Source organism: Toxorhynchites rutilus, chromosome 2 (assembly GCF_029784135.1).
Source record: "Toxorhynchites rutilus septentrionalis strain SRP chromosome 2, ASM2978413v1, whole genome shotgun sequence".
Taxonomy (NCBI): domain Eukaryota; kingdom Metazoa; phylum Arthropoda; class Insecta; order Diptera; family Culicidae; genus Toxorhynchites; species Toxorhynchites rutilus.
Genome location: NC_073745.1, coordinates 272873187 through 272898550, shown reverse-complemented (window position 1 = coordinate 272898550; position 25364 = coordinate 272873187). Strand labels below are relative to the sequence as shown.

Genomic DNA, 25364 nt, shown 5'->3' with positions numbered 1-25364 from the left:
GCGAAATCTGTTCCAAAATTATGATGATGCAGGAGTCTATTACTTTATACGTACAATATGCCGTTAAAGACCGGAGGTCATATATTCGACACTTTATGACAGATGAAGTTGACTGTTATTCTTCATTTATCAAGAACGGTAAACAATATCAAACATCAAACATGGAAAAAAAATCAAGCAAATATTTAGTTTTAAAAAATTATGATCGCTACACAATTTGGAAAAAAAATATGCGGTGGATGAAATCCTTTTCGATTGCGCGTACATGAAATCAAGGTTTTCAAAAAAAAAATATTTTGATGCCAAATTTCACTACTCGGGTACACATTTCGAACGGAATGTTCCGAATTTCGCGTTTGATAATGATGCCAAATGTTTTCAAATTACATTAAACGTCGTGAGCTGAAATTTTGCACAGGTAATTTTTTTAGGTCAATAAAAAAACCATAAACAGTGGTATATGCAGGGTTGCCAACAAATAATTTTCAAAAAACTGGAAAATTGTTCCTCAAAAACTGGAAGAAAACTGAATCCTGTAAAACAGTTTTGTTTTGAGAAGATCGGCTTTGATTTATCTAAAATGATTCCTTTCACCCATTTCAACGCTTGAGAAATAGAATTTCCTTCGAAGCCGCGTGTAGTATTTATATGTACAGTGGAACCTCGATTATGCGCGAGCGGATGATCCGTGGTGCGGTTTATCCACGAAAGCGAGTTCCATAGTAATTCTATGGACTTTCCCGGAATTTATCAGTGAGTGGTAGGCTTTTGCTCTTTTGTTTTGGTTATAACTATCAGATGATTTGACTACTGGTGTACACGACCTTACGGATGGCTTGTTCAATGGTTTCTGCATTGATAAAACATAGTTATCATGCTTAAATATCTTGTTTGCATCTCTTTTTTAGTCATTAATTGCGTTATCCGCGATTTTCGTAATCCACGGTGACCTAGCCAGACTATTCCGCGGATAATCGGGGTTCTATTGTACTTCATAAAATAGCGAAATAAACTATTTATTAATAATAACATTCGAGCAGATCAAAGTTCCCCGCTACTCGAACATTACATTTCTGTAGTGTTTCTTTCGACCATCTCCATTCCTATCTTTTTCGCACTCACGAAAAATGTTAAAAATATTGAAGGCAAAAACTTGTACTAAAAATAAATGAACTACATTTTTTCATCAATTTCGTTTCATCAATCATTTCATCATTTCATAAATTTATATCAATAAGCCCCCATTTTGGTAGGAACTGAAATTTCAGTATTATTGACTTCAAAACTTCTTTAAACTTAATTGAGGGGCTTAGATCGAAAGGGGTGTAAGTTATTTGATCGATTTCTCTACATCGACTCTCTCTTTTGGTCATAACTTAGCTGCAAATACATTCCCAGCTGTGTTTGACAATGTGGAAGTTAGATCAGAAGCTCATCTATCAGATTCTATAGCAAACTTAAATTGGAACGTTTTTGCAGTTGAGTTATTTACTAAATAAAAAGTTGATGAAGAGAAATCGATCAAGTCACTGCGCTCGTAGTGTCGCCGTTTTTCCTTCAGTGCATGGCTCAAACGCATCAATTGTCGTCGGTAGAGGTCCCCCGTAATGGTTTCATTCGGTTTTAGTAGCTCATAGCACTCATACATCACACTCAGCTGGTCCCACCAAAAAGACAGCATAACCTTCTGGCCGTGAATATTCCGTGAATATTCGATGTTGATGCATGGCCGGGATATCCATATGTTTCCCGACGTTTAGTATTGTCGTAATGGACCCACTTTTCATCGCCAGTAACGATTCAATGCAAAAAAAAAACTTTCTTTTATGCCGTTGGAGCAACTATTCGCACGTGAAAAAAACGGCGATTGACGTCTCGTGGCTTCAATTCATACGGCACCCAATAACCTATCCTTAGGATCATTCCCATTGCCTTCAAACGATCGGATATGGTTTGCTGAGCTACTCCAAGTGTATCTGCAAGTTCTTGTTGCGTTTGCGACGGATCTTGATCGTGTTAAGCCTTCAATTCTTCATCTTCAAACTTTTTTGGCGGTCCGAAACGTGCTTCGTCTTCCAAGTCAAAATTATCACTTTTAAACCGTGCAAACAACGTCTGACACATTCGCTCAGTTGGAGTCTGGTCACCATAAACCTCCACCAAAATGCGATGACCTTCCGCAGTTTTTTTTTCCTATAGAAGTAATGAAGTCCCGCAAAAACACTCTCGTTGGTACGAAATTCGATATATTCGAAGTGGAAAAAAACTATGTTGTTTACACTTCAACTTTTTGGCATATACTAACACCCAATGACAGTAGCTTTCCAACAAATGTCTGGAAATTTGATTCATTGGAATAATAATCAAGTTGCGCCATCTGTTGTAAAACCGAAGAAACTTAGCGGTACACCTAATAGTAGCAGTAGCAGCAGTTTTCTACACTTATGGCCGAATGAGATGGTTTCGCATTCAGTTAATTTAGTTCAGTTTCAATAAGGATCTTATACCGATCAGACGTACTTCGTCAAGATTATTGTTACTCGTTAATCGTTAATCGTTATTAATTTAATCGTTAATAAATTGTATTCGTATTGTTCGTATCACGTGTTTTTGTATTAAGCATAACCCTGATCCAGTGACTTATCGAAGATTGTACAATCGAGTTATTGAAACGTCGGAATACCTGCAGTCTAGGTTTGCAATTTGGAACTAGTCGCAACATGAAAAGAAACATTCGTCTCAGCTTTTTTGACAATTGAGTCCAATTTATCCGCAAGGTAACAAGCTCAGTAAGGGGGCGAGTTCAAATATCTAAAAGCACGAAGAATTGTTAAGAGGACTATAGTTCAGACAATCGGCTTTAGTGGACTATGGAAATATTCCTCGTATTTGAAATTTATTATCTCACGAGCGCTCCCTGCGATGAATAGGTGATGTGAGCAGTCATGAATAAAACTAAGAGTGTATAGAATCACAGTAGACATTGATTGTGAAAATAAGTTCATTAGATTACATCATGGCTTCACTGGAGCATGTAAGTCGTGATTCGATCCTGCATACTCGAAACGAAAATGCCGGTCCAGAGCCAACGGATCCTGAAATACATGCGAAAGTAATGGATCTTTTGAACCCTAACCCGAAGCTGTTAAACGTAAGATGCGGTGCTTATGGATGACGAAACGTACTGTCTGGCAATTTTGGATTTTTTTATATTTTCACTAGCTGACCCTGCAAACTTCGTCCCGCCCAAAATTTGTTTTTTGTTATCAATACCTTCAAACATTCACGTTTTATTACTAAGCGCAAGTTGATGAGTCCAATCGCAGAACTGTTCATTGGTAGGTAAATTCATTGATCTTCTAATCGACTCCATTGAATTTACCTACCAATACTCATCATCATAATATCAGATTATTTTCAGACAGAATTCATGTTCAAGATTTTTCAGCCACTTGCTAATAACATGTTTCTCCGTTACATGGAATAAATGATTGATACAGAAAATATGATAGAATAAAGACAGAACCCCCCCTCCCACCTTCCTCCCTTAGAGAGGTGGAGGAGTGTCTATTCACAATAGAAACGTTCCATGCCCCCTAAAATCTTCACATGCTCCATTTGTTTGATTAGTTTTCGAGTTATGCAGAAATTTGTGTTTCATTTGTATGACAGCCCACACTAAGAGAGCGGGAGGAGTGTTTAACCACCATAGAAACATTTATTGCATTCTAAAACCTCCACATGCCAAATTTGGTTTCGTTTGCTCGATTAATACTCGAGTAATGCAGAAATTAGAGTTTCATTTGTATGGCAGCTCCCATTAGAGAGGGGAAGGGGTCTCAAACTATCATAAGAACCTTTCCCGACCCCAAAAACCCCTACATACCAATTTTCATATCTATCGGTTCAGTAATTTCCGCATCCATAAGAATCAGACAGATAGACAGAAACAAAGATACAAAAATTCTTATTAAATTAAATATAAAGGGATGCTTTATCCGTAAAAATCTACCTATGCGTCTGCCGTCATGAGTTCACCGCATCAGTACATTTCATTAATAGTTGTGGATAGTTGAGAGACTCGGCCAAATGACCCTGTCACCATTTCTCAAAGATTAATTTATTTTGAATCAATTAAGGAGACGTTTCATGGAGACGAATAATTTAACGTCAAATTTTGACAGTTGAACGCTGCAAAATTTTTAAAACGGTTTCATATAAAAAAAAAACCAAATAATATCAAATTCACTCACAGTAACTTCTTCGTATGACAGACGTTTCATCACATGGCACTGAACGATTACCTTTTAGCTTCAAACGAATCACCTTCCAACTTGCTGTTTATAGAATTTAGAAATTTTGCCTTACTTTTTTAAACTTTTAACACACACTGATTGATATTTTTCGTTATCTTCTCCTACACTTTAAGCATATATTCACTGAACTACATGTTAGTTTTTCTCATATTTATTCTTTGTATTTTGGCCCACTGCTTCGTTTTTTCTTGTTTTTATTTTTCTGGTATGAGACGTCTCGTATGGCACATATACACTGATAGATTTTAGATAATTTGACTTCTTCATAACTGCATTGTGTCAGCCAGACCACTGTCGGCCGAATCGTGTCCACAGTCACCTGCGGGAGCTGTTGGGGGAGGACCGATAAGCAACAGTCGGTCACGTGCTTCACGGCAGGAATCTCCTTAATTCCTCACTACTGGTGTTAAACCACCACAGAAACATTTATTGCACCCTTAAATCTCCACAAGCCAAATTTGGTTTCATTTGCTTGATTAGTTCTCGAGTTATGTAGAAATGTATGCTCCATGTGTATCGCAGTCACCCTCGCCCTCAGAGACCGGGCAGGAGTGTCTACTTACCATAGAAACGTTTCATGCCCCCTAGAACCTTCACATGCCAAATTCGGCACCATTTATTTGATTAGTTTTCGAGTTGTGTTTCATTCGTATGGCACCGCCCTTTAGAGAGGGGGGAGGAGTGTCGAACTACCATAGAAACGTTGATCGATTCCTAAAACCCCTATATGTTAAGTTTGATTCCATTTATTTGATTAGTTCGGAAGTTATTCAGCAGCTTCCCCCCCCTCTTTCAAGTGTCACTATAAAGTGTCAAGCCACCATAAAAACATTTATTGTTCCCTAAAACCTCCATATGTCAAGTTTAGTTCCGTTTGCTTGATTAATTCTTGAATTATGCAGAAAAGTATGCTTCATTTGAATGGCAGTCTCCCCTCCCCTCAGAGAGACGGGAGAAGTGTCTAGGGGCTGTCCACATACCACGTGGACAGAAAAAGCACGATTTTAGACTCCCCTCTCCCCCTCTGTGGACAAGCGTGGACGTTGACTATACCCCTCCCCTTGCTGTCCACGTAGACATTCTTCCATGTATTTCAATTGAAAAAAGGAAATAATTGCTTTGCGCCTATATTCAATTTTAAATTAGTCTTATTTTATATTTGGTGTTTTTTAATGATCAAAAATAGTTCAAGAAAAATACATGTTCTTTTTTTGTTAAAAGAGACTAAAAATCCTTCGATTCATTCGTCTCCGCAAATCACATATTCATAAAAATAAGTAGGCAAAAGTTCAAAAGCTTCTCAACTGTACTTCGTCCAGCTACAGTATCTCAACATGACTGTTGTTGTCAGCCCAATACAAAACCTTTCCCGTCATCGTTAGGAAAATTTTCAGAGGACGCGTTCCGTTCCATATATCGGCTAAGAGCGCTTTGAAAATATGTTTTATTAACAAATTCCCAGCGACCATTCTGCATTGAATATCCAGATGATTTCCAGAGTGCCCATGAGGCAAAATGACACTAGACAATACTCTTTCTTTCGATGCAACGCTTTACCGTCGGGGCCTGCAACATTGAAATCGTTTTACTCTGATAATAATCTTAAATTGAAAAAAAATAATGCCAATGGGCTTTATTAGTAGTAACGGTTGTTTTTTATTTTTTGATTTTTTCATTTATGTAGCATTTATTATACCACTTACTACCAATATATGAGAGTTTGAAAATATATGGAATAATTGGCTTCAGGAAATGCTCGATTATGGCAATTGTATGAAATGGTGGGTTAAAGTTACTAAAACAAAAATTCGTTCTTTTTCATCCCATTTCTTCTAATGCGTATGGAAATCTGTTCTATCATTTATATAATAATCCCATGATGACTCCCCAAAAATACTAATCCTTCAAAATCGCTTTTCGAGAACATTCGAAAGAATCAACGACAAATACATATTTGCTTTTTTAATGATTTTAACGTGGAGATTGTATCCAAAGCAAACACAAAAACGCCATTGATTCCATCCGATATTAGGATTGCACTCTAAAAAATCCTACTGGTATTAGAAACATTTCTTCGGCGACTTCAAAGGACTGTATAACAGTAAAACTGCACAATCAAGCAAAAAATGTTACAGTCAAGCATGAAATAACATCTGAAAAAAATTATTTGGCAATAAAATTATTCGCCTGCAGAAAATCTCCGAGAAACGAGTCTCGAAAAGAGTTTTTCTGAAGACTTCTGTAATTATTTAACGCAATTGAATGTAGTTTCATTTGAAGCTAATCGATGTAATATTAAAAAAATGTATCGAAAGCATTCAAATAAAGAAACAACTGGATTTAGGCATAATTCTTCACTGAACTTTGACTGCGAGAGACCAGTTCAGGTATAGAAGCGAAAATTAGAACAAAGAAAATAACAGTCAATAGTGCCTAAAATGCTCCAATTTGAACAAAAATATTTTCGATGCGTTTAATTTCATAGAACGTAGATTTGTCAAGTTTAATTACAAATATAAAGCAGGAAGACTTATCGCTTGTGACTTCAACCATAACATTGATCGTATTGATAGGATTTTCCTCTTGGCTGTGGTGCAGATGTTATAATCTAATCCCGGATTCAAAGCCTCCTTGAAAAAAAAACACAAAAATCGTAATAACATTTGCTAAAAGAAATCTCACATGTAATATGCTAATCTTTCGTAGGACAAAGTGATCCTTAAAAAACTGCTCTCCGGTGCTGAGCACACATAACGCAGCTGTATCAAAGATAACGTCGATAAAATTGATGCTAAATACGGGAAACATTTTGGGAACAAGGGTACTGCCCATCAGAAAAGGTGGACTGAATCTGCTTCTTTCAGTACAAAGTTCTGCGCATGAATTCGGTTTTTTGAGCAGGTATTATAAAATTTTGTATAGCACTCGTTTCGCTAAGTCCTTCTCAAATTATTTGAAAAATCCTCCAAATATTCCGGGCATTTCATCATGTTATCAACATCCCACATGTACTCTGCAGATAGAAATGTATCAGCAGTTCACCATGTCAAATTTACTCTCACGTAGATCTGGACCTATTACACAGAGATCAGTTTAAGCTCAAATATGACGCTTAGAAGTTGTAGAAGTTGTAGAAGTTGAAAACAATGATCATCTACTACCAATAGAAGCTTGATCGCTCACCATTAATGTGAGTTTCATGCAGAATACATATTTCAGTGGTTCGATGTTATGGAAAAATATTCGACATAACCAACATTTTATGGATAAATATAGAGTACTTAAAATGGGCGGAAAGTTTTAAGATTCTTGAAAATTTATTTTTAAAACAGAGATGAATATATTTAAAAAAAATTGTTTTACGTGTCCACGTGGACATCATCTGTACCCCCACTCTCCTCACCGTGGACAAGCATGGACATTTTCGTACCCTCTACCCCCCTAAAGTTGTCCACGTGGTATGTGGACAGCCCCCAATACATTATAGAAACGTTTCGTGTCCCCAAAAACCTTCGCATTCCAAATTTGGCTCCATTTGCTTGATTAGTTTTCGAGTTATGCAGAAATTTGTGTTCCATTTGTAAGGCAGCCCCACCCCTCCTTTAGAAAATGGGGGGGAGGTTTCTAACCACCATAGAAACATTTATTGCACCCTATAACCTCCATAAGCCTAATTTGGTTTCATTTGATTGATTAATTCTTGAGTAATGCTGTAATTTGTGTTCCATTCGTATGGCACCCCCCCTTAGAGAGGGGGGTGGAGTATCTAACCACCATAGAAATATTTAATGACACAAATAGCTGAATGCACTCCAGGAAGGATCTAAATAAACATCATTTTCAAAGCAATAATTCGAGCGGTGGAGTGTGTGTGTGTGTGTGTGTGTGTGTGTGTGTGTAGATGTGAGAATACATGAGTGTATGTGTGAGTATCATCACTCCTTACAATCGTCATACCCACAAACGCATGAAAACGAAAGTTAAGAATCGTTTATTTGGAGGGTACGCATAGCATTTTGTAATTTTGGTACAGTGTGCGACGAAGTGTTGCTCTAACTCACTCCAAACTTTGATCGATCGGCTAGAAAAAACAGCTGAACGTATCAATATGAAATGTTCACAGGAGTTTAGGGGATACACCATGCTAAAAATTTACATGCTATTTACTGCAACATTTGCAAAATTACAGAAAATTTTCTAGAACACCAGAAAAAACGTAATTTTGACACTTTTTTAAAATTGCTGCAAAAAATTTAAATTATTTTTTTCGTCAAAGCAACAAATTAACTTTATACTAAATTTATTGGAGTTTTCAAAACTACCTCTCCGTTTGCGGTGTGATAATTATTTATTGAACTTTTTCTCATCAAAGATTAAGCGGTAACTTTTCATTCAAACAAAAATATATTTTTATGTAAAGGTCCTACATGAACGTTATAGGAATCGAATGAAAGCTGTTTAATGAGGTTAATTGGATTTGTTACTGAGAAGTTACAGCATTTCAAAAATCACTTTGCACTTTGCACTCTGTTTCTCTAAGTTTTTTGTCGAGTGTATATATGAATAAAAATATAAATTATAATACTATATTTCATGCAAATGGATGTATTTATAATGTTCTTGCAATATTAGAATGAAATATATTTTATTCTCTATGAAAACATTTTCAAATTCTTATATTTTGGTAAATAAACATCACACCGGTCAAAATGACTGGTTTGGTAGAAATAGGTATATAACAATTATCGGTAGTTCTAGTGTTAACTTGCAAAAAACCGAATTTTTCATGCAATTAACCGAAATGGATAAATGAGTAAAGAATGAGTTGTTGAAATCTAAAAAAAACGAGTTTTCAAAATAGACTTATAGAAATGGTCTGGACAATAAAAATAAGTATATTCAAAATTAAAAAAAACGTTGTAAGATTCTCTCGAGCAGAGTTGGTGTTAAATAAATGGCATTTGAAGTACTAATTAATGTACATTGACTCAACATTTTTACTAATTATGTGATTAAGGAAGATATTAAGGAGTAATTTTATAGAGGTTGCTATTCAACATAATAACGTTTATTGTATAATATTCCAGTATATGCAATGAAAAACATATTCTGTTTTTTCGCAGAAATTGTAACACAATTATCGCAAATAATTGATAGTAGCAAAGAGAAAAAAAGTCACTTACCACATTGTTTCCACCAGCAGAATATTTCTCCATCGATACAGAGGCAGATTTCGCATGGATCGTACCGCTGGATCTGTGTGACCGGAAGGAAACTGAATCAATTATCACCCTTCTCACTTCATTTTGTTGCAACAAAAAATAAATAAATGCAATGGAGAATCAATATGCTGCTCCCTCCGCAGTGGTTTCCACTTTTCTATTCTCGTCACCACTAATTGGCCACAATTCTAAAGCAATCATTTAGTGAAACAATCTATTCGATGCAAGCGATCGTTCCAAGCAAATTGGCGTGGAACGAAAAAAAAAGAATGAAACACCTTACCTTCTGCCCGTGGTCATATTTGAAATTGTCCGCCATGCAGCTCTCGGCCTTCTGCATCTCCACCCGGTCATCGTTCATTATGTCCGACAGCATGCCCTGGTCGTATCGGGCCTCCGTTTGTTCCGCGTCCAGATCGATACTGTTCCGATAGCCAATCTCATATTTCATGGGTACTGCAAAAGAGAGAGAGATGGGAAAAATAGAATCGATCAAAACGGGGCATAATTAATTTAGCACGCCATCAAATGTCAACTCGAACCAGGAAGGGGATTGCCAGAAGTGGAAGACAAGCCCGACAATAGGCCAAAAACGCTCTAAAACTATTAAGTGCTCGAGTGGGGGAGGACGTTTCGGATGAGGAGAGAAATGTGGGGGCCATAATTCATCATCAGTTGCAGAAGTTTATTCGTTTTTCCAGCACCAGCTGAAAGCACCCAGGAGCGAAATCACACCAACAATTGGTGCAGATCCATCCATCTGCAGCCGCACCCGGCGCCAAAACCAGCCGCAAAAATATCAACAGCGTTACGAGTTGCCATGGCGCAGGTAGAGGGGGCATTTGAACAGTCGAGTTGTGCTAAGGAAAGCGAAAGATTCATAGAGCATAATTTTTCCCCATCAGTTTCCGCTCGCTACACATTGATTATCATACATTTCGAAACTGGCACTGGAAACGAGCAAATGGACAGACTAGTACTTTCGACTTGACCTAGTTTGGTACTAGTCGGCAGTGCAGTTTTTGACGTTGAGTGTTTCGTTGGGTGTAAACACAAATGCAATCCAAGGATTAGCCAAAACGGGAAAGCATTGTCTTGGTCTATTTTTGTTTTGCTTTTCAGATTTTCCTCGTCCCAATCTTAACATAATCTGTTGTTATTCACTTCTGCAGTTTGAACGTAAAATTCTGTTGAGGCAAATATACACCAGATATATCTCAAAAATCACCACGATCACCACGGTACCACCTACGACGACTACAGGAGCCGAACGTTGCTGCAACATATTCGCAGCGTCTTGAAGCTGCGTTACCGGGGGTAGACGAACTGGATGCTGTTCCCCTCGATGAATGCTGAAACACCTTAAAATCAGCAATTAGCAGCACAGCAGAGACCGTCATCGGGTATGAACAACGAGGACAACGGAACGAATGGTTTGACGACGAGTGCCGAGCGCTCCTGAACGAGAAGGATGCAGCACGCGCAGCCAAGCTGCAACGAGCGACTCGACAAAACGTGGAACGATACAGACTGAAACGAAGGCAGCAAACACATCTCTTTCGGGAAAAAAAGCGCCGCCTGGAAGAGAAAGAGTGTGAGGAGATGGAGCTGCTTTATCGTTCTCGGGAATCGCGGAAGTTCTTCAAGAAACTAAACGCCTCGCACAAAGGCTTTGTGCCGCGGGCCGAAATGTGCAGAAACAAGGAAGGAGGCATCTTGACGAACGAACGCGAGGTGATCGAAAGGTGGAGGCAGCACTACGATGAACACCTGAACAGCGCGCAGACAGGAGACCTAGACGGCGTTGAGGAGGACTACACCGGTGCAATGAACAACGACGACGTACCACCCCCGACGATGGGTGAAGTTTAGGAGGCCATTAATCAGCTCAAGAACCACAAAGCAGCTGGTAAGGATGGCCTCGTAGCGGAGCTCTTCAAGGGAGGTCCGAGAAAACTTGTAGAGTGTATGCACCGGTTGATAGTCAGGATCTGGGACACAGAACAGCTACCGGAAGAGTGGAAGGATGGGGCTATAAAAAGGCGACATGTTGGATTGTGGGAACTATCGTGCCATCACAATCCTGAATGGTACCTACAAAATTTTGTCTCAGATCCTCTTCCGCCGCCTATCGCCAATAGTAAGTAGATTTGTGGGAAGTTATCAGGCCGGATTCATGCCCGGTTGCTCGACGACGGACCAGATTTTTACACTGCGGCAGATCCTCCAGAAGTGCCGCGAGTATCAGGTCCCTACACACCACATCTTCGTCGACTTCAAGGCCGCATATGATACAATCGACCGACGACAGCTATGGAGGATCATGGACGAACACGGCTTTCCCCGAAAGCTGACAAGACTGATTCAGGCAACGATGAACGGTGTGCGGTGCAGTGTGCGGATCTCAGGTGAGCTGTCGGAATCATTTGAGACTCACAGGGTACTTCGACAAGGCGATGGAATCTCCTGTCTGCTCTTCAACGTGGCGCTGGAAGGTGTTATGCGGAGAGTGGGCTTCAACATGCGGGGCACGATTTTCAACAAGTCTAGTCAGTTTATCTGCTTCGCCGACGACGTGGACATAATCGGAAGAACACATGCGACGGTAGCCGACTTGTATACCCGACTGAAACACGAAGCAGGGCTGATTGGGCTTGGGATCAATGCGTCTAAGTCTAAATACATGCTAGCTGGAGGGACTGATCGCAACAGAGTTCTTCTTGGTAGTAGTGTTGTGATCGACGGCGACGAGCTCGAGGTGGTAGAGGAATTTGTCTACCTTGGCTCGTTGATAACAACTGACAACAACAACAGCCGTGAAATTCGAAGACGCATTGTCAATGGAAGTCGTGCCTACTATGGGCTCCGCAAATCCTTGAGGTCCAACAAACTCCGACCCCGTACGAAGTGTACCATGTACAAATCCCTAATTCGACCGGTTGTTCTCTATGGGCACGAAGCATGGACGATGCTTGAAGAGGACTCACAAGCGCTTGGAGTTTTCGAACGCCGAGTGCTCAGAACCAAGGATGGAAAACAAGGGAGCATGATGTGATTTACGATTAATCGCAAACTGCACAGATCGTAATCTGTGCAAACTGCGACTAACTATTAATCCTCACCCATCATAACCAAATGATTTTCTCTTGGTAACTCTGAGTTGACCAAAGCATTGCTAGACTGAAACTAGTTCGAATAATTGAGTTACTCTCCTTCCTCGTTTTGCTTTCAACTCCTAACAAGAATTTGCTCCATGGGAATGAGTGTCTCTATGACGTACGATTCTCGCTCTCTCATCCGGGCGTTCAATTTTCCTTTCCGAGCGCATTTACTTCGATGAAACTTGGTAAAATAAAAAAAAGCGCTACAGCAAATAGGACAACTTTAATGTTTCATGTTTCACGGAGGATTTCTCAGATGGTGTTTAAATTAATCAAGAGACTACAAACAATAATCCCTCTCAACTCACTAATTTTATGAGTTAATGTAAATGCGTTATTGGCCAAGGCTTTTACGACATCGAACACGTGGTCTTGCGAGATATATTTTCCGCCTGCCCAAATACAGACCACTTTTTTCGGGGCCGAGTAAACTGGTGTCTAGAAAAGACCTTGATTACCTTGAATTAATAAAAAAACATAAATTAGCGCAAATATGTCAACATGTGTTTTTTTGTTTAAGCACGTAAATATTTGCTCATAATTTTTTTGGATTGTGGCACTCTACATAATTTGTATGCAGATAGACTATCCACAGTTTGTGGGGGAATGGAAAACTCATACAATTCAAATGGATAATGATTATCTGCTATCACAAAGCTGAGAAATTTTTTGACGTTTTGTTTTACTATTGATTCATTCAAAAAAAAAGCTTTATTTTTAAATGTTTTCTTATCCTGAGACTGGCTCACCATATTGCACTGCTACTAAAACCGTAGGCTAACTTCAAGGATATTTTTTATTCATTTTCGGCGAATAATCAATAGAGTGCCGTGTTATGAAACATCAGAATAATAGCAAAAACAATATAACGATCATAAGGTGTTGGACAGGTTATTCCAGACGACATTGGAATATATTCCATCTGATCATCTTTAGAAAGGTTAATGACCTTGAAAGGATAAATTTATCTTGGGCACATTGAATTGATGTTCATGACTTCCAGTCGGACGTTTATTCGCTCTGATAATAATTGTGTGGTCCTCACAAAGCATATATTCCAATGCCGTCAGTTCACTGAAATTATTCGCATACCGTTTGATGATAAGGTAGGATGTTGATAATCATTTGCTGCGATACCTATTGTTCAAACAGTATTCATTCGACAATATGAAGACTGAATATCTGAAATTAACCAGATTCTACCATGCAAATCTGCGGTCAAAGCAGTATGTACACTTGAGAGATGCAACAAGTTTGAAGGGATATAAAAAAACATTAGTCGTTCGACAAATCTACTGCCACATATGTCGGAAGTCCACGATACATGAATATCATACGTCCATACTATTTCATTACATTTATTCGCAACGAAGAACGTAACCACACAGAATTGAATTAATCAAATATGTGATCCGTTTTATCTACAAAATAAAAAAGGGTCTGAAATTCAATCGAATTCGAAAGGTGTTTCGTGAAGTCACTAATTGAATTACTGTTGGAAAAATTATTTGGAGAGAAATGTGAATGTTCAGAATTATTGGAATCTAAAAACGATTTTGGGCGGGATGAGATTCGCCCAAATCTGCTGGTAATAAAATTAATCAATTGCATCCATTACCCGTCTGCTGTTTATCGGGCGGGAGACGACAGCAAAATAAAATCGACACGAGACTGAGTCAGCCACTCACTGCGGACAGTGCAATAGAGAATTAAAAATCCCTCGATGAGTGTCGTAAGATTTCAGTTGATCGTCTCTTGTTACACTTTCCGATCAAGAACTCATCATCCGCTCTATGGAATGGGATTAATCGTTTGTGGCTTGCACTCACGATAAAACCTGAGTAGTAGAAGTAATGCTTCGAGAGTGCAAGCAGTTGGGATTCCGCTCTCATATTGCTTTTTTGAGATCTTGGTAGCTCACCGTTCCAAGTATTCTCTCTGTGTACATATGAAGAATAAAAGAGCCTCGCCTGCTGGGGGTGATTTAAAAACATCCGACTAGAGGGATATACTTATTCATTGATCGTTGAATGTGATTTTTTACCATCCCTGCTCAGAACAATATACGGTGGTGTACAGGAAAGCGGAGTATGGAGAAGGAGAATGAACCACGAACTGGCGCAACTCTACGGCGAACCCAGCATTCAGAAAGTCGTCAAGTCTGGACGAGTGCGATGGGCAGGGCATGTTGCAAGATTGCCGGACAGCAACCCAGCAAAGATGGTGTTCGCATCGAATCCGGTAGGAACAAGAAGGAGAGGAGCCCAGCGAGCGAGGTGGTTGGACCAGGTGGAGCAGGACTTGGCAAGAATCGGTGCAGCCGGGAGTTGGAGAACTGCAGCCATGGATCGGGACTATTGGCGAAAAATTGTGAAGAAGATCTAATCTCTCAATGGGATGTAGTATCATTATAAATAAAAATAAATATCTCAAAAATAATTTAACGTATCACCATCGTACAATTGAAGATTCCGCTTGTGGCAAATGCAAACATAAATATATCAATTTTCGTTACCCATGATACCAAGATCCTTTCGGTAAGAACTCCCTGCGTATAACGGTGCCATTATTTACAAATAAATCCTTCTCGTCTCACAGAACATCCACCATTACATGCCTGCTCGCCACCGGAACACCGTGCGAACGACCCCGTCTCCCAACGGGAAAGTTATTACGCTGATTGAAATTATGCAAAATCTTCCGGCATAAATTCCGCCTCGCACACGCAAACAGAAAGCCGTTGCGTTGCGTTGGAATTAAATTTAAACTTTTCTAGTTTATTGGTCGGATCGTTCCGTGACATTCGCACTCGTCCCTTCGGCACATGGAGGACCAGCGGACGAAGTCGTCTTCCGCCCATAAATTGATCCGAAGAGTGCAATAAATTGGTCGGGCAAAAGTTCCTCCGAACTCCAAAACGGCGGAACGAAATTAGCTGGAGGACTTCTGGAAAAGTTTCTTTCCGAACATGCAGCTATCGGGGCAATACAGTGCTTTTCGCCAGCTGGTTAGCAGAGGAATTGGCACTACGGGTGACCCGTGCAGAGGACCTAGATTTTTGTTTCAAATGTTTTGAAGCGAATCGTCGTCGGGACAGGAAGGCGATGCTCATTTTTCCTTTTGCCGGTCACTGATTGTTTTTAGAAGTGTTAGTCCGAAGGATCTCACCAAGCGATTTGTTGGAATTACTTCCGTCGTCGGTGCTTTCGGAATAATGTTCATGCATTAGTTGCAAATGGCAAATCGAAATCCAGCTGTTCTGATGAAAATTTGTTTTTATGATAATGATTATCACTTAATTATATAAATTAGTTACAAGGTTGACCATAGTAAGTGAAGAAGAACGAGTTTTTCGAACTGAATTGACGTTAAATAAATGCTACTTAATGTGCTAAATAATTTAAACATTGACTCGAAATTTTTGCTGCATTGCTCTATAACAGGGGTTCTCAAACTGTTCTGGGCAATAGACCCCTTTCCCAGAATGACGTGATACCATAGACCCCTATAGCTGTTATTTTCATTATTTTCTCATTAAAATTCAACATAATAAATATATACATGAACTTTAGTTAATCACAAGTGTAATTAATAATAATAAAGTAGGTAACTAATTTTCGAAACTAACTCTAAAATCGCAAAGTAAAGATAAAAATATGTTCCCGAAAGACGTAATCCTACATCAAACACTGTGGGTGGGTTATACCTAAAATACAATCACAAGGTGTAATTATTGATTAAACCAGTGATTGAATGAAACAATTTCCGGATTCAAACGCGAACAAATCCCAATTTAGGTCAATTCATGAACTGTGATAGATAACTTTCTTCGTTGCAAGTCGTATGGCATGCCACTTTGTTCATTTCTTTTTTCTCGTGAACTTCCAAAACATGTGAACGCCAGAATGGTTAAATGATCAATGAATTTTACATTTTCCTCTGAATTTATAGCATCTCCCAAGTGTACGTACTTATCGAACCGCAATCTTGCTTGATTTATTGAGCTTCAGGCACTCAGTTTTAATGTTGACATGTAAGTTGAACGCATATTGTTCAATCGACGTTATCGCAGCAAATTGTTATCAACATTTTGCCAAACCGTATACGTAGAAGTAAGCTGTAAGCTGAAGACATCAAGGGATATCCTCGAATAACCGAGCCAAAGCATTGTGTTCATACCGCTTTTGAAGTCTGCACATATTCCCGAGTGTAAAGATGCATGCGGGTACAAAAGTACCCGCATCTTGCATCTTTTTCGCAATGCCGTTTTCCCCAGGCTCATTGGTTTTGAAATATGTGTTGGGGAAACACGTTCCGATCTGCAGAAATGTATGCGAGTACAAAAGTACCCGCACCTTGCATCAAATTGATGTGATGAATGAACCTGGTGACTTTCTACCAATCTATCTAAATCCGGTTCAATATTGGTGAGTTGAAGCATTAAATCTCCGCTTTCGAACGGTTTCTTTGTTCATCTTTAATATATCGAACATACCCTAACAACAGAGCTCGGATGCCAGGTAATGCAGACTCACCCAACTGGAGAGAGGATCTGTTGGTCTGTAATAACATCCCGTCAATTCGTCTCTGAGCGATGTCATTGCTCAAAGTCATTTTGAGTAGAAAGTACAAGGTCTGTTCAAAAAGTATCGCGACTTTCGATTTTATGCGGGTTACGTATATTCGATTCTAGATTTTTTGTGGTATTATGTTGGTACTCATGTCTCTCACTAATGCTGACAAGTACGGCTATTTTGAATGTTCAGTTAATTTTTGACAACTGCTTTTCTTACACGTGTTTTGTCTTTGATTTTTGCCTATTGCAAAAAAGGAATCTGTATCAAATTTTGTCTGAAAAGCAAAATCAAATGCGGGAACATTCCGAATGTTGATTGTGACATCTGGTGAACGTACCTTGGAGCGAAACAACGTTTATCGGAGTTCGAAACAATGTTCTCGGAGGGTCGAAAAGATGTAAACGACGCAAAGCATGCCGGAATCCCGAACGTAACCCGCGTAAATTCGAAAGTCGTGATACTTTTTGAACCGACCTCGTACGTACCAGTAGATTAGAAGTACCAAAGATTTTGTAGCTTATTTTACTACGCATTTTTGTGAGTGTAAGTACTAGTTGTTTAAGATATGCTCACGAGTCTGCTCATTGATAAACTTGGATATATTGACTATTGTATAGAAACAACGAAAACAAAAAAAACCTAACATTCATAATTTTCGTTGACAAGTAGTCAGTGTTAAGTCAGAGGGGACCAAGTCGCAAAATTAAAAATTTCGAGTTATTGATTGCATTAGGTTAAGCATGTTGTAAGCTACATACCACATTTATCAGATTTAAAAATCAAGCATACAGCAAGGGTAACGGATCGAAATTATTTTCAATAATAAATAAAAATCCCTTACATCACTAAACTTTAAGCTCGTTTTCCTGGAAATCATGAAAATGTCACATGGACTAGTCTGACTTAGCACCGACCAAGTATCCTGAAGTAATAAAAGAAAACGCTACGCGCGTAAGTAACTAAATATCTCTTAAATTATTTTTCAATCACTTCATTTAAGTTCACATTATTCAGCTATGTAATCACGTTGTAATCTCTTGAATTAAATTAGTCGATGTGTGTATTATCATTCCATCTCCAACGAATTTCAGAACGCAAATAAACTTGCGACCTGAATGCTTGTTATGTTTGTTTGGACTTAAATTGATCATGACTTCATTCGTTCTACTAAAATATTAGTCATTATTTTAACAAGTTGCTTCACGTAATACAACTTATACAGTATCATGAAAGTTTCAAATAAGAACTTGTGTTAATTAATAGAGGTTGATTTTTAGACCTCGTCGACCCCCAAAATCAATTTTTGTTTGTGTTGACCCCTTGGAAACCGAAATCGACCCCAAGGAGTCGATATCAACCACTTTAAGAAACCCTGCTCTATAACTTACTACATTACTACCACATATTTAAGGTGGTCTCTGGAAATAGGACAGAGTATAGCTATAGCTTCACAGTACAATATCATTCATTGTGAAACTATAAGTTCAAATATTCATTCACAACAGTTGGCCCAATGAGGGAAGCAAGCAAGGAAGTTCATAGTTCTAAATCGGAATGAAATTTGGTGATTTTTTGGGTCATGTTGGGCCATTATTACTACTTTCGATTTTATCTAAAAGAAATGTGTTTTTGAAATTCTTCGGTAGAAGCTTTTGATGGCTCTGAAAACTGTCGATGATTTGCGTAGTTTTGTTACAACTCTCTTGTAGTATCTTGAAAATAATTTCAGAACTTTAAGAGCTCTCAGCCTTAACATACGCTGCTGACTGCTCGCTGGCTAAAGCGATACTGGAATAAAAACCGCAACTGAAATACTTAATACTCTCGGCCTGTAAATTGTGCCTCGACGCTACGTCATGTACTTGTTTTAGACGGCACAGAAGGGGACCATAGATTGCTCGTACTACACTCTGTTCAACTACTATTTCCCTGATTCTATTTCGTTGCAACACAAACAGTTAGAATTCCAACAAGATACATTCTTCCATTGTAGAATGCTTAGAATAAAGTATATTTAACATATATTTAACAATTACTTTCAAAAGAGTTGTTTGTTTATTTATTGTGCTTAAATATGATAATTTCAGCTGTCCAGTTTCTATAAGACCACTTCAAAATTCATAAGTGAATGAAATGAAAATGAAAATTCAAAACAATAGGCTGATTTACATGTCAATAATTTGTAACCTTGCCATTTCGACTAATAACCTTAAAAATTCGTGTTGGCATACTATTCACCAAATTCTGCTGAGCGGTTTTTTCGATATTTTTCCATGTTTCCGAAATTGCGACATTCAGCTCTTCAATCGTGGTGTACCGCTTTTCCTCAGTGTAGATTCTACGTACAAGGATCCCCCCTAAGATTTTCAACAGGATTCAGGTATGGAGAGCAAGCCGGCCAGTCCAAAGAATTTGGTTTTTGGTCCTTAATCCATTGCTTAGTTTACTTGCTGGTATGAATAGAAGCATTGTTTTGCTGGATTGTGAATTTCTTGTGACGATATCCACGCGAAAACGGCAGGAGAGAGGATCCCAGAACATGTGTGTAATCCTTGAATGATGTGAAAGCTATCTTCAGCTTTCCGGTTGCATGGAATCTCGCCCAAACCATGCACGAGCCTCCACCAAAATTCCAGGTTGAAAAATACTGTTCCTTCTTCCGTAAATCACACCAGCATCCGTTGAAAACATCAGGACCATCCAAATTGAACTTGTTTTCGTCAGTGGAGATAACCTATACATTGAAGAACTCTTCGTTATGGTATATAGCAAAATGTATTCTTTTGGAAAAAATTTTTTGTCACAACATACCAAGTCCCACTCTCGGTTCATGTGAGCTTTGGCAAAACTCAGACGACTTCCGAGGTGAAATGGTGTAAGAAGAGAAGTTTTAATTTTTAAGTCCTCTTTTGTGAGGATTTTTTACCAAAATTTGATGAATTGTCACCCTAGCAGTAAAGTAGTTGAAATATTGCTTTATTTGCGCATGCGATTGTAGAGGTATTCGAACCAGTTGTAGCTATTTCCCACTTATCGCGGTCAGAGAGCTTCGATTTACGTGGATCTCTCTTCTTCTTACCGTATCCTTGAGGATTCGCCAAATAATTGAGCACTACTTGATTGGATCGTCCAATCCGACAAGAAATTTTTCTGACACCGACATTTTCTTGGTGAAATGCATCGATTTGTCTCTCTTCTCTCTCCATGAGGACTTTTCCCTTCGGCATTTTCCAGATTTAATTGATCAAAACAACTATAACAACGAAAAATGTAACTGGACTTGACAGTTGAGAATACGAAAACATTCGTTTACGCTCAGCGATTGCACGCACACTGATGAAAATCATGCAGTGTATGGTAGACATAAAGCAGCAAGATCATCACCTGGTCTTATAAAAGTTGGACAGAGTGTAGTGGACCAACTAGAACGTGAAAATTTCGTTTGAATAAAGTTTGACATTTTCCAATTACTCAATAGTTTTTTTTCAATACATATTGTGATACCTAATTACGCATCAAGAATATGTGACGAATATCGTAAGTTGACATTATGTTGAAGTTGGTAACACAAGTGTTTGGAAAACATGTATTACAGCCTTCAGAACCAATGAGGTATATATCGAGGTGAAGCAGTAAATCTTAGTTCTGTTAGACAATTCTCTTCCGACTTTTCCCTTGTCACATTGTTCTTCATAGAGAAACCCCTTTTAACTCATTGCGGATCGCTCACGAGTTTCGCGTTCCGTCTGTTAGGCTAGGCGCAAATTGAGAAGCGTATAGCGCTTGTAAGCGAACGCGAGACTACCAACACGACTCATACGTGCCACAAACGTAGCGTGGTGGAGCGCATATTGAGTCGCAGTTTGGTGTAAATAACATACCACTCGCATACAACGACTGATTAACACAGAGTTGCGCGATATATTTATTTACTAACACAATCACCCGACCAGTACAGCCATACAGTGTCCCCCACCACGGCGCTATATGATTGTTCACCAACACAACCACCACAACCGGCATGACCAGCACGAGAAACTGTGGTTCAGCCACAGCGTCGCGCGAGTCGTGTCTCACGAGCGCTCCACCATCTCGCGTCATCTGGCCAATTTGCGCCGTTCTATCTGTTTTCATTAGCCACGAAAACAGGCGCTATATCGCGCCAAGTTACTCGCGCTATATGCGTCTCAATTTGCGCCTTGCCTTACGGTTGGATCACGAAGTAACCCGTGTTTCCTACATTCGGAGGTTAAATCCTTGGTTTGGCAGGAGTCTAACAAGGCTCGCCTTCGTCTCATACACATTGACGGAAACGATCTCTTTCGTGGAATCCGAACAAATAAAGCTTTGCCCCAAAACGTGCGGTCCTTAATGTGTTAACTGGTGTGGTACTACCCGGTGCCCTTGCAGCTCTATCCCATCCAACACAAATCAGGGCTCAAACTGTCAATTCAGTCGAACTGTCAAGTTTCCTTTGGTTTTTTTTCGCAATATGAGTGTGGGTTAATGTGAAGGTGGAAGCTAGCCACAAATGGCTGCTACAATGGCGCTCATTTCTTTCATCTCCCTCCCTCACCCCTCGCCAGAAAATAAATAATTTTGCGAAACAGTGTGAAGAAAATGATCGTTTTTGCACACTTCCCATCAAGTAATATCAACCCAACTTTAATCGATTACTCACAAGATATTAAATTTTCATCTGCTTTCGCACCGTATAGTGAAGAACGTCGGAAAACTCGAGCAAGTGCTCTGAAAGTTAAATTTTCGTTTTTCAATCTTCAGCAATGGTTTTGTGTATTGGTGGAAGCATCGTTATTTTTTCGACACTGATGCCAAACAACATCATCGAAACAGCTATAAAAACCACTCAATAAAATGTTATTCCGGAGTCATAGCGTCCCATGTCATGAAAATCAATAGAATAAAATTGTGTTGATATCAATACAATTATTATTTTTACGTTTAATGGGTCTATAATGTAAGTTTTAGCAACTTTAACATTGGGTAAGAAAATTGTATTGCAGAGCTCGGAACACTGCCACGGCTGCCTATGCTTTCAAAAACAGTAAACGGAAAAGTATTAAATTCAATCTAAATGCCTCGGCCAACGAAGAGAAGGGTTAAGGCTTTCCAACGTGAATATGTGAAAACAATACGATCAACGAAGGAAAATATTAAGGAATTATCAACATCGAGTTACTATGCGGAAGAACTTGTTAATACCAAAAGAGCCCCAATTCGCATGTGTTATAAATTTGCTCATGTTACGCTCGCGTATAATCAGAATCATATGCAAATGCACCTTCTATATATATTTATATTTGCAATTGTTCATCGGAACATATCGTTCATACATTTTACTTTAGTATTGAATTGTTATTTTTTTTTTTTCAAATGTATTCAAAGACTCGTGTCAATGAAGCGCCACACAGTCTGATAAGTGAATTGATCTATTTACGTGTGCTTTGCTCTTCTCTCACAAACACTATTACCCCATTTTTACACGAGGGTTTACCTATACTACTACAATGGCTAGCTTCCACCTTCACCTTAAGGTGATTTCTACGCGTATGGTTTTCTATGCGAATTCACGTACTAATAATAGTGATATGACACATATAGACGTTCTTCATTGTATGTTGTATTCTTATCGAGTGCGAAGGTGCCGTAGTATATGTATCACAACTATAAGAATCATCGAGCTGGATAGGCTGCAGAAAATTTAATTTTTTTGCAGGAGAGTTTTATAGGAAATCCAAATGGCGTTTGAAGTTCGATAAAGAGTATTCACGACGAATAACATCATACGAGGTCTGTTCAAAAAGTATCGCGACTTTTGAATTTTCGCGGGTTACGTATATTCGATTCTAGATTTTTTTTTGTGGCATTATGTTGGTACTCATTAGTCTCACTTATGCTGACAAGTACGGCTATTTAGAATGTTCAGTTAATTATTGACAACTGCTTTTCATAAGCGTATTTTGGTTCATCTTCGAATTTTGCCTATTGCAAAAATGGATCAAAGAATCTTCATTAATTTTGTGTGATAAACAGAATCAAGTGCGCGAACACATTCCTAAAAAAACCAAGCTAATTGGCTTTAATTTGATATATCGATCATTTGCATCGGTCCAGTAGTTGAAAAGTAATAAAATGACTTTTGGGAGAAAAAAAATGAAAAAATATATTTTGGACCATCAGTTAATTTTGAAAAATTATAACTCAAAAACGAAAAAACGCCTCTCTGGTTTCGACATATGTTATGTGCTTTTTCCTCAGCTTTTCAGAAAAAATATAGAAAAATATAGTGCCCTTGGTCCCGAGACTATAAAAACTATAAAAAACGAATACAATCAATAATAACGAGAACATATTTCGAGTTTTCTGCAGGTGTAGTATTTTTTCGAAAAAGACCCGGGATATTGGCTTTAATTTGATATGTCGATTATCTGAATCGGTCTAGTAGTTTAAAAGTTATGAATTTTTGTAAAAAGTCATTTTTGGAAAAAAGAGGAAAATGTTGATTTTTCAGACAACCCCCACTGAAAAAAATACAGATCTAATATTTTTGTGATAAAGAACAAAACTTCCACGTTTCACGAAAATCTGAGAACCACTATATTGGTTTGGCATGTAATGGCTCTATATTAGGATGCCAATGAATATATGGGAAAAAATCGACCCTGAAATTTCAAAAAGTTACCCTATACAAAATGTTCACCACCTCAAAAAAAAACATCCTATGCAAAATATCAGCTCAATTGGAGTAAAGGGAGAGTGGCGCAAAGCGGTCAAAGTTTTAGTTTTTTGAAAATCGAAAAATAACCCAAGGGGGGAGTAAAGGAAATCGGGTATCGGTATATTATCGTGCATATCAACATTTCGCAGCAAGTTGCGAATGGAAAATCGAGATAACTATTTTTATTAGTACACAAAACCATACGTTTCGTCTCGTATTCCGAAAAAAGTCCCAGAGTCCCAGAAAAGTCGATTTTTGACAAAAAAAAAATCGAGATGACACTAGATCTCGACGTTTTAATTTTAAAACATTTGGCATCGAATTTTTTTTTCGGAAACCCGATTTCTTGTACTCCCCCCTTGGGTGATTTTTCTATTTTCAAAAAACTCAAACTTTAACCGTTTTGCGCCACTCTTCCTTAAATCCGATTGAGATGATATTTGGCACAGGGTGTTTTTTCGAGGTGGTGAACATTTTATATGGGGTAACTTTTTCAAATTAGAGATAACTATTTTCATTGGCACCCTACTGTATATAGATAGATAGATAGATAGATAGATAGATAGATATAAGATACAGGCAAACCTTTTTTTGTGCGGGGGATAGGGACTACGCAAAAAAATCGTGCAAAACTTTACCAGCAGCTTCGAAAAATCGTGTTCGGTACACATTTTGGAAAAAACTTTTTTTGTGCGGTAGATAGGGACCGCATAAAAAAAGTTTCTCAAGAAAATAACTCAAATCCACGCCAATCACCCTTCAATTTCCTTTAGTTTCCTTGCTTTGCGATGGACACTTTGCCTTTCCGGTTGCGCCTGGCTGTTTTGTGCTATGAGTAGCATGTCGAAACGTGTTGCCGTTAGAAATCATGTCATGCAAAAACTTAGAAAAACTTAGAGCATTTGAAGAGAGGAGGGGAACGAATTCAGAAGTGGATAATTGTGTCTGAAATATGCTCTTTTCGCACTGAAATGCATATAAACTAAATGGACGATAACTTCGTCAAATATGCTTCTTTTCATACACGGCACAGGAAAAATCGCACAAAAAAAACCGTACAAGAACAGAAAATCGCACAAAAAATAGCACAAAAAAAATTCACACAAAAAAATACCACACAAAAACAGGTTTTACTGTACAGGAAAACCTTTTTTTGTGCAGGGGATAGGGACCGTATAAAAGAAATCGCATTAAAAAATCGTGCAAAACTTCACCAGTAGCTTTAAAAAACCGTGTTCGGTACACATTTTAAAAAAAAATTTTTTAATGCGGTAGATCTTCTTCTTCTTGAATGGCGTTAATGTTCGCTGTGGAACTTTTACCGTCTCAACATATGCATTAACTAGCGT

At 38.5% G+C, this 25364-nt stretch overlaps 1 protein-coding gene across 5 annotated transcripts in view; it reads right to left on the bottom strand.

Annotated features, from left to right (window-relative positions):
* The window catches only part of LOC129768722 (nucleoprotein TPR), a 330016-nt gene that overhangs the window by 72268 nt on the left and 232384 nt on the right, over window positions 1–25364 (bottom strand). For all 5 annotated transcript variants that reach the window (XM_055770553.1, XM_055770549.1, XM_055770551.1 and 2 more), the window contains exons 3-4: window positions 9822–9994; window positions 9500–9572 (exon numbers count right to left, since the gene is read on the bottom strand). In XM_055770553.1, coding sequence (XP_055626528.1) covers window positions 9500–9572; window positions 9822–9994 — 246 coding nt within the window. The remainder of the gene's footprint in view (window positions 1–9499; window positions 9573–9821; window positions 9995–25364) is intronic.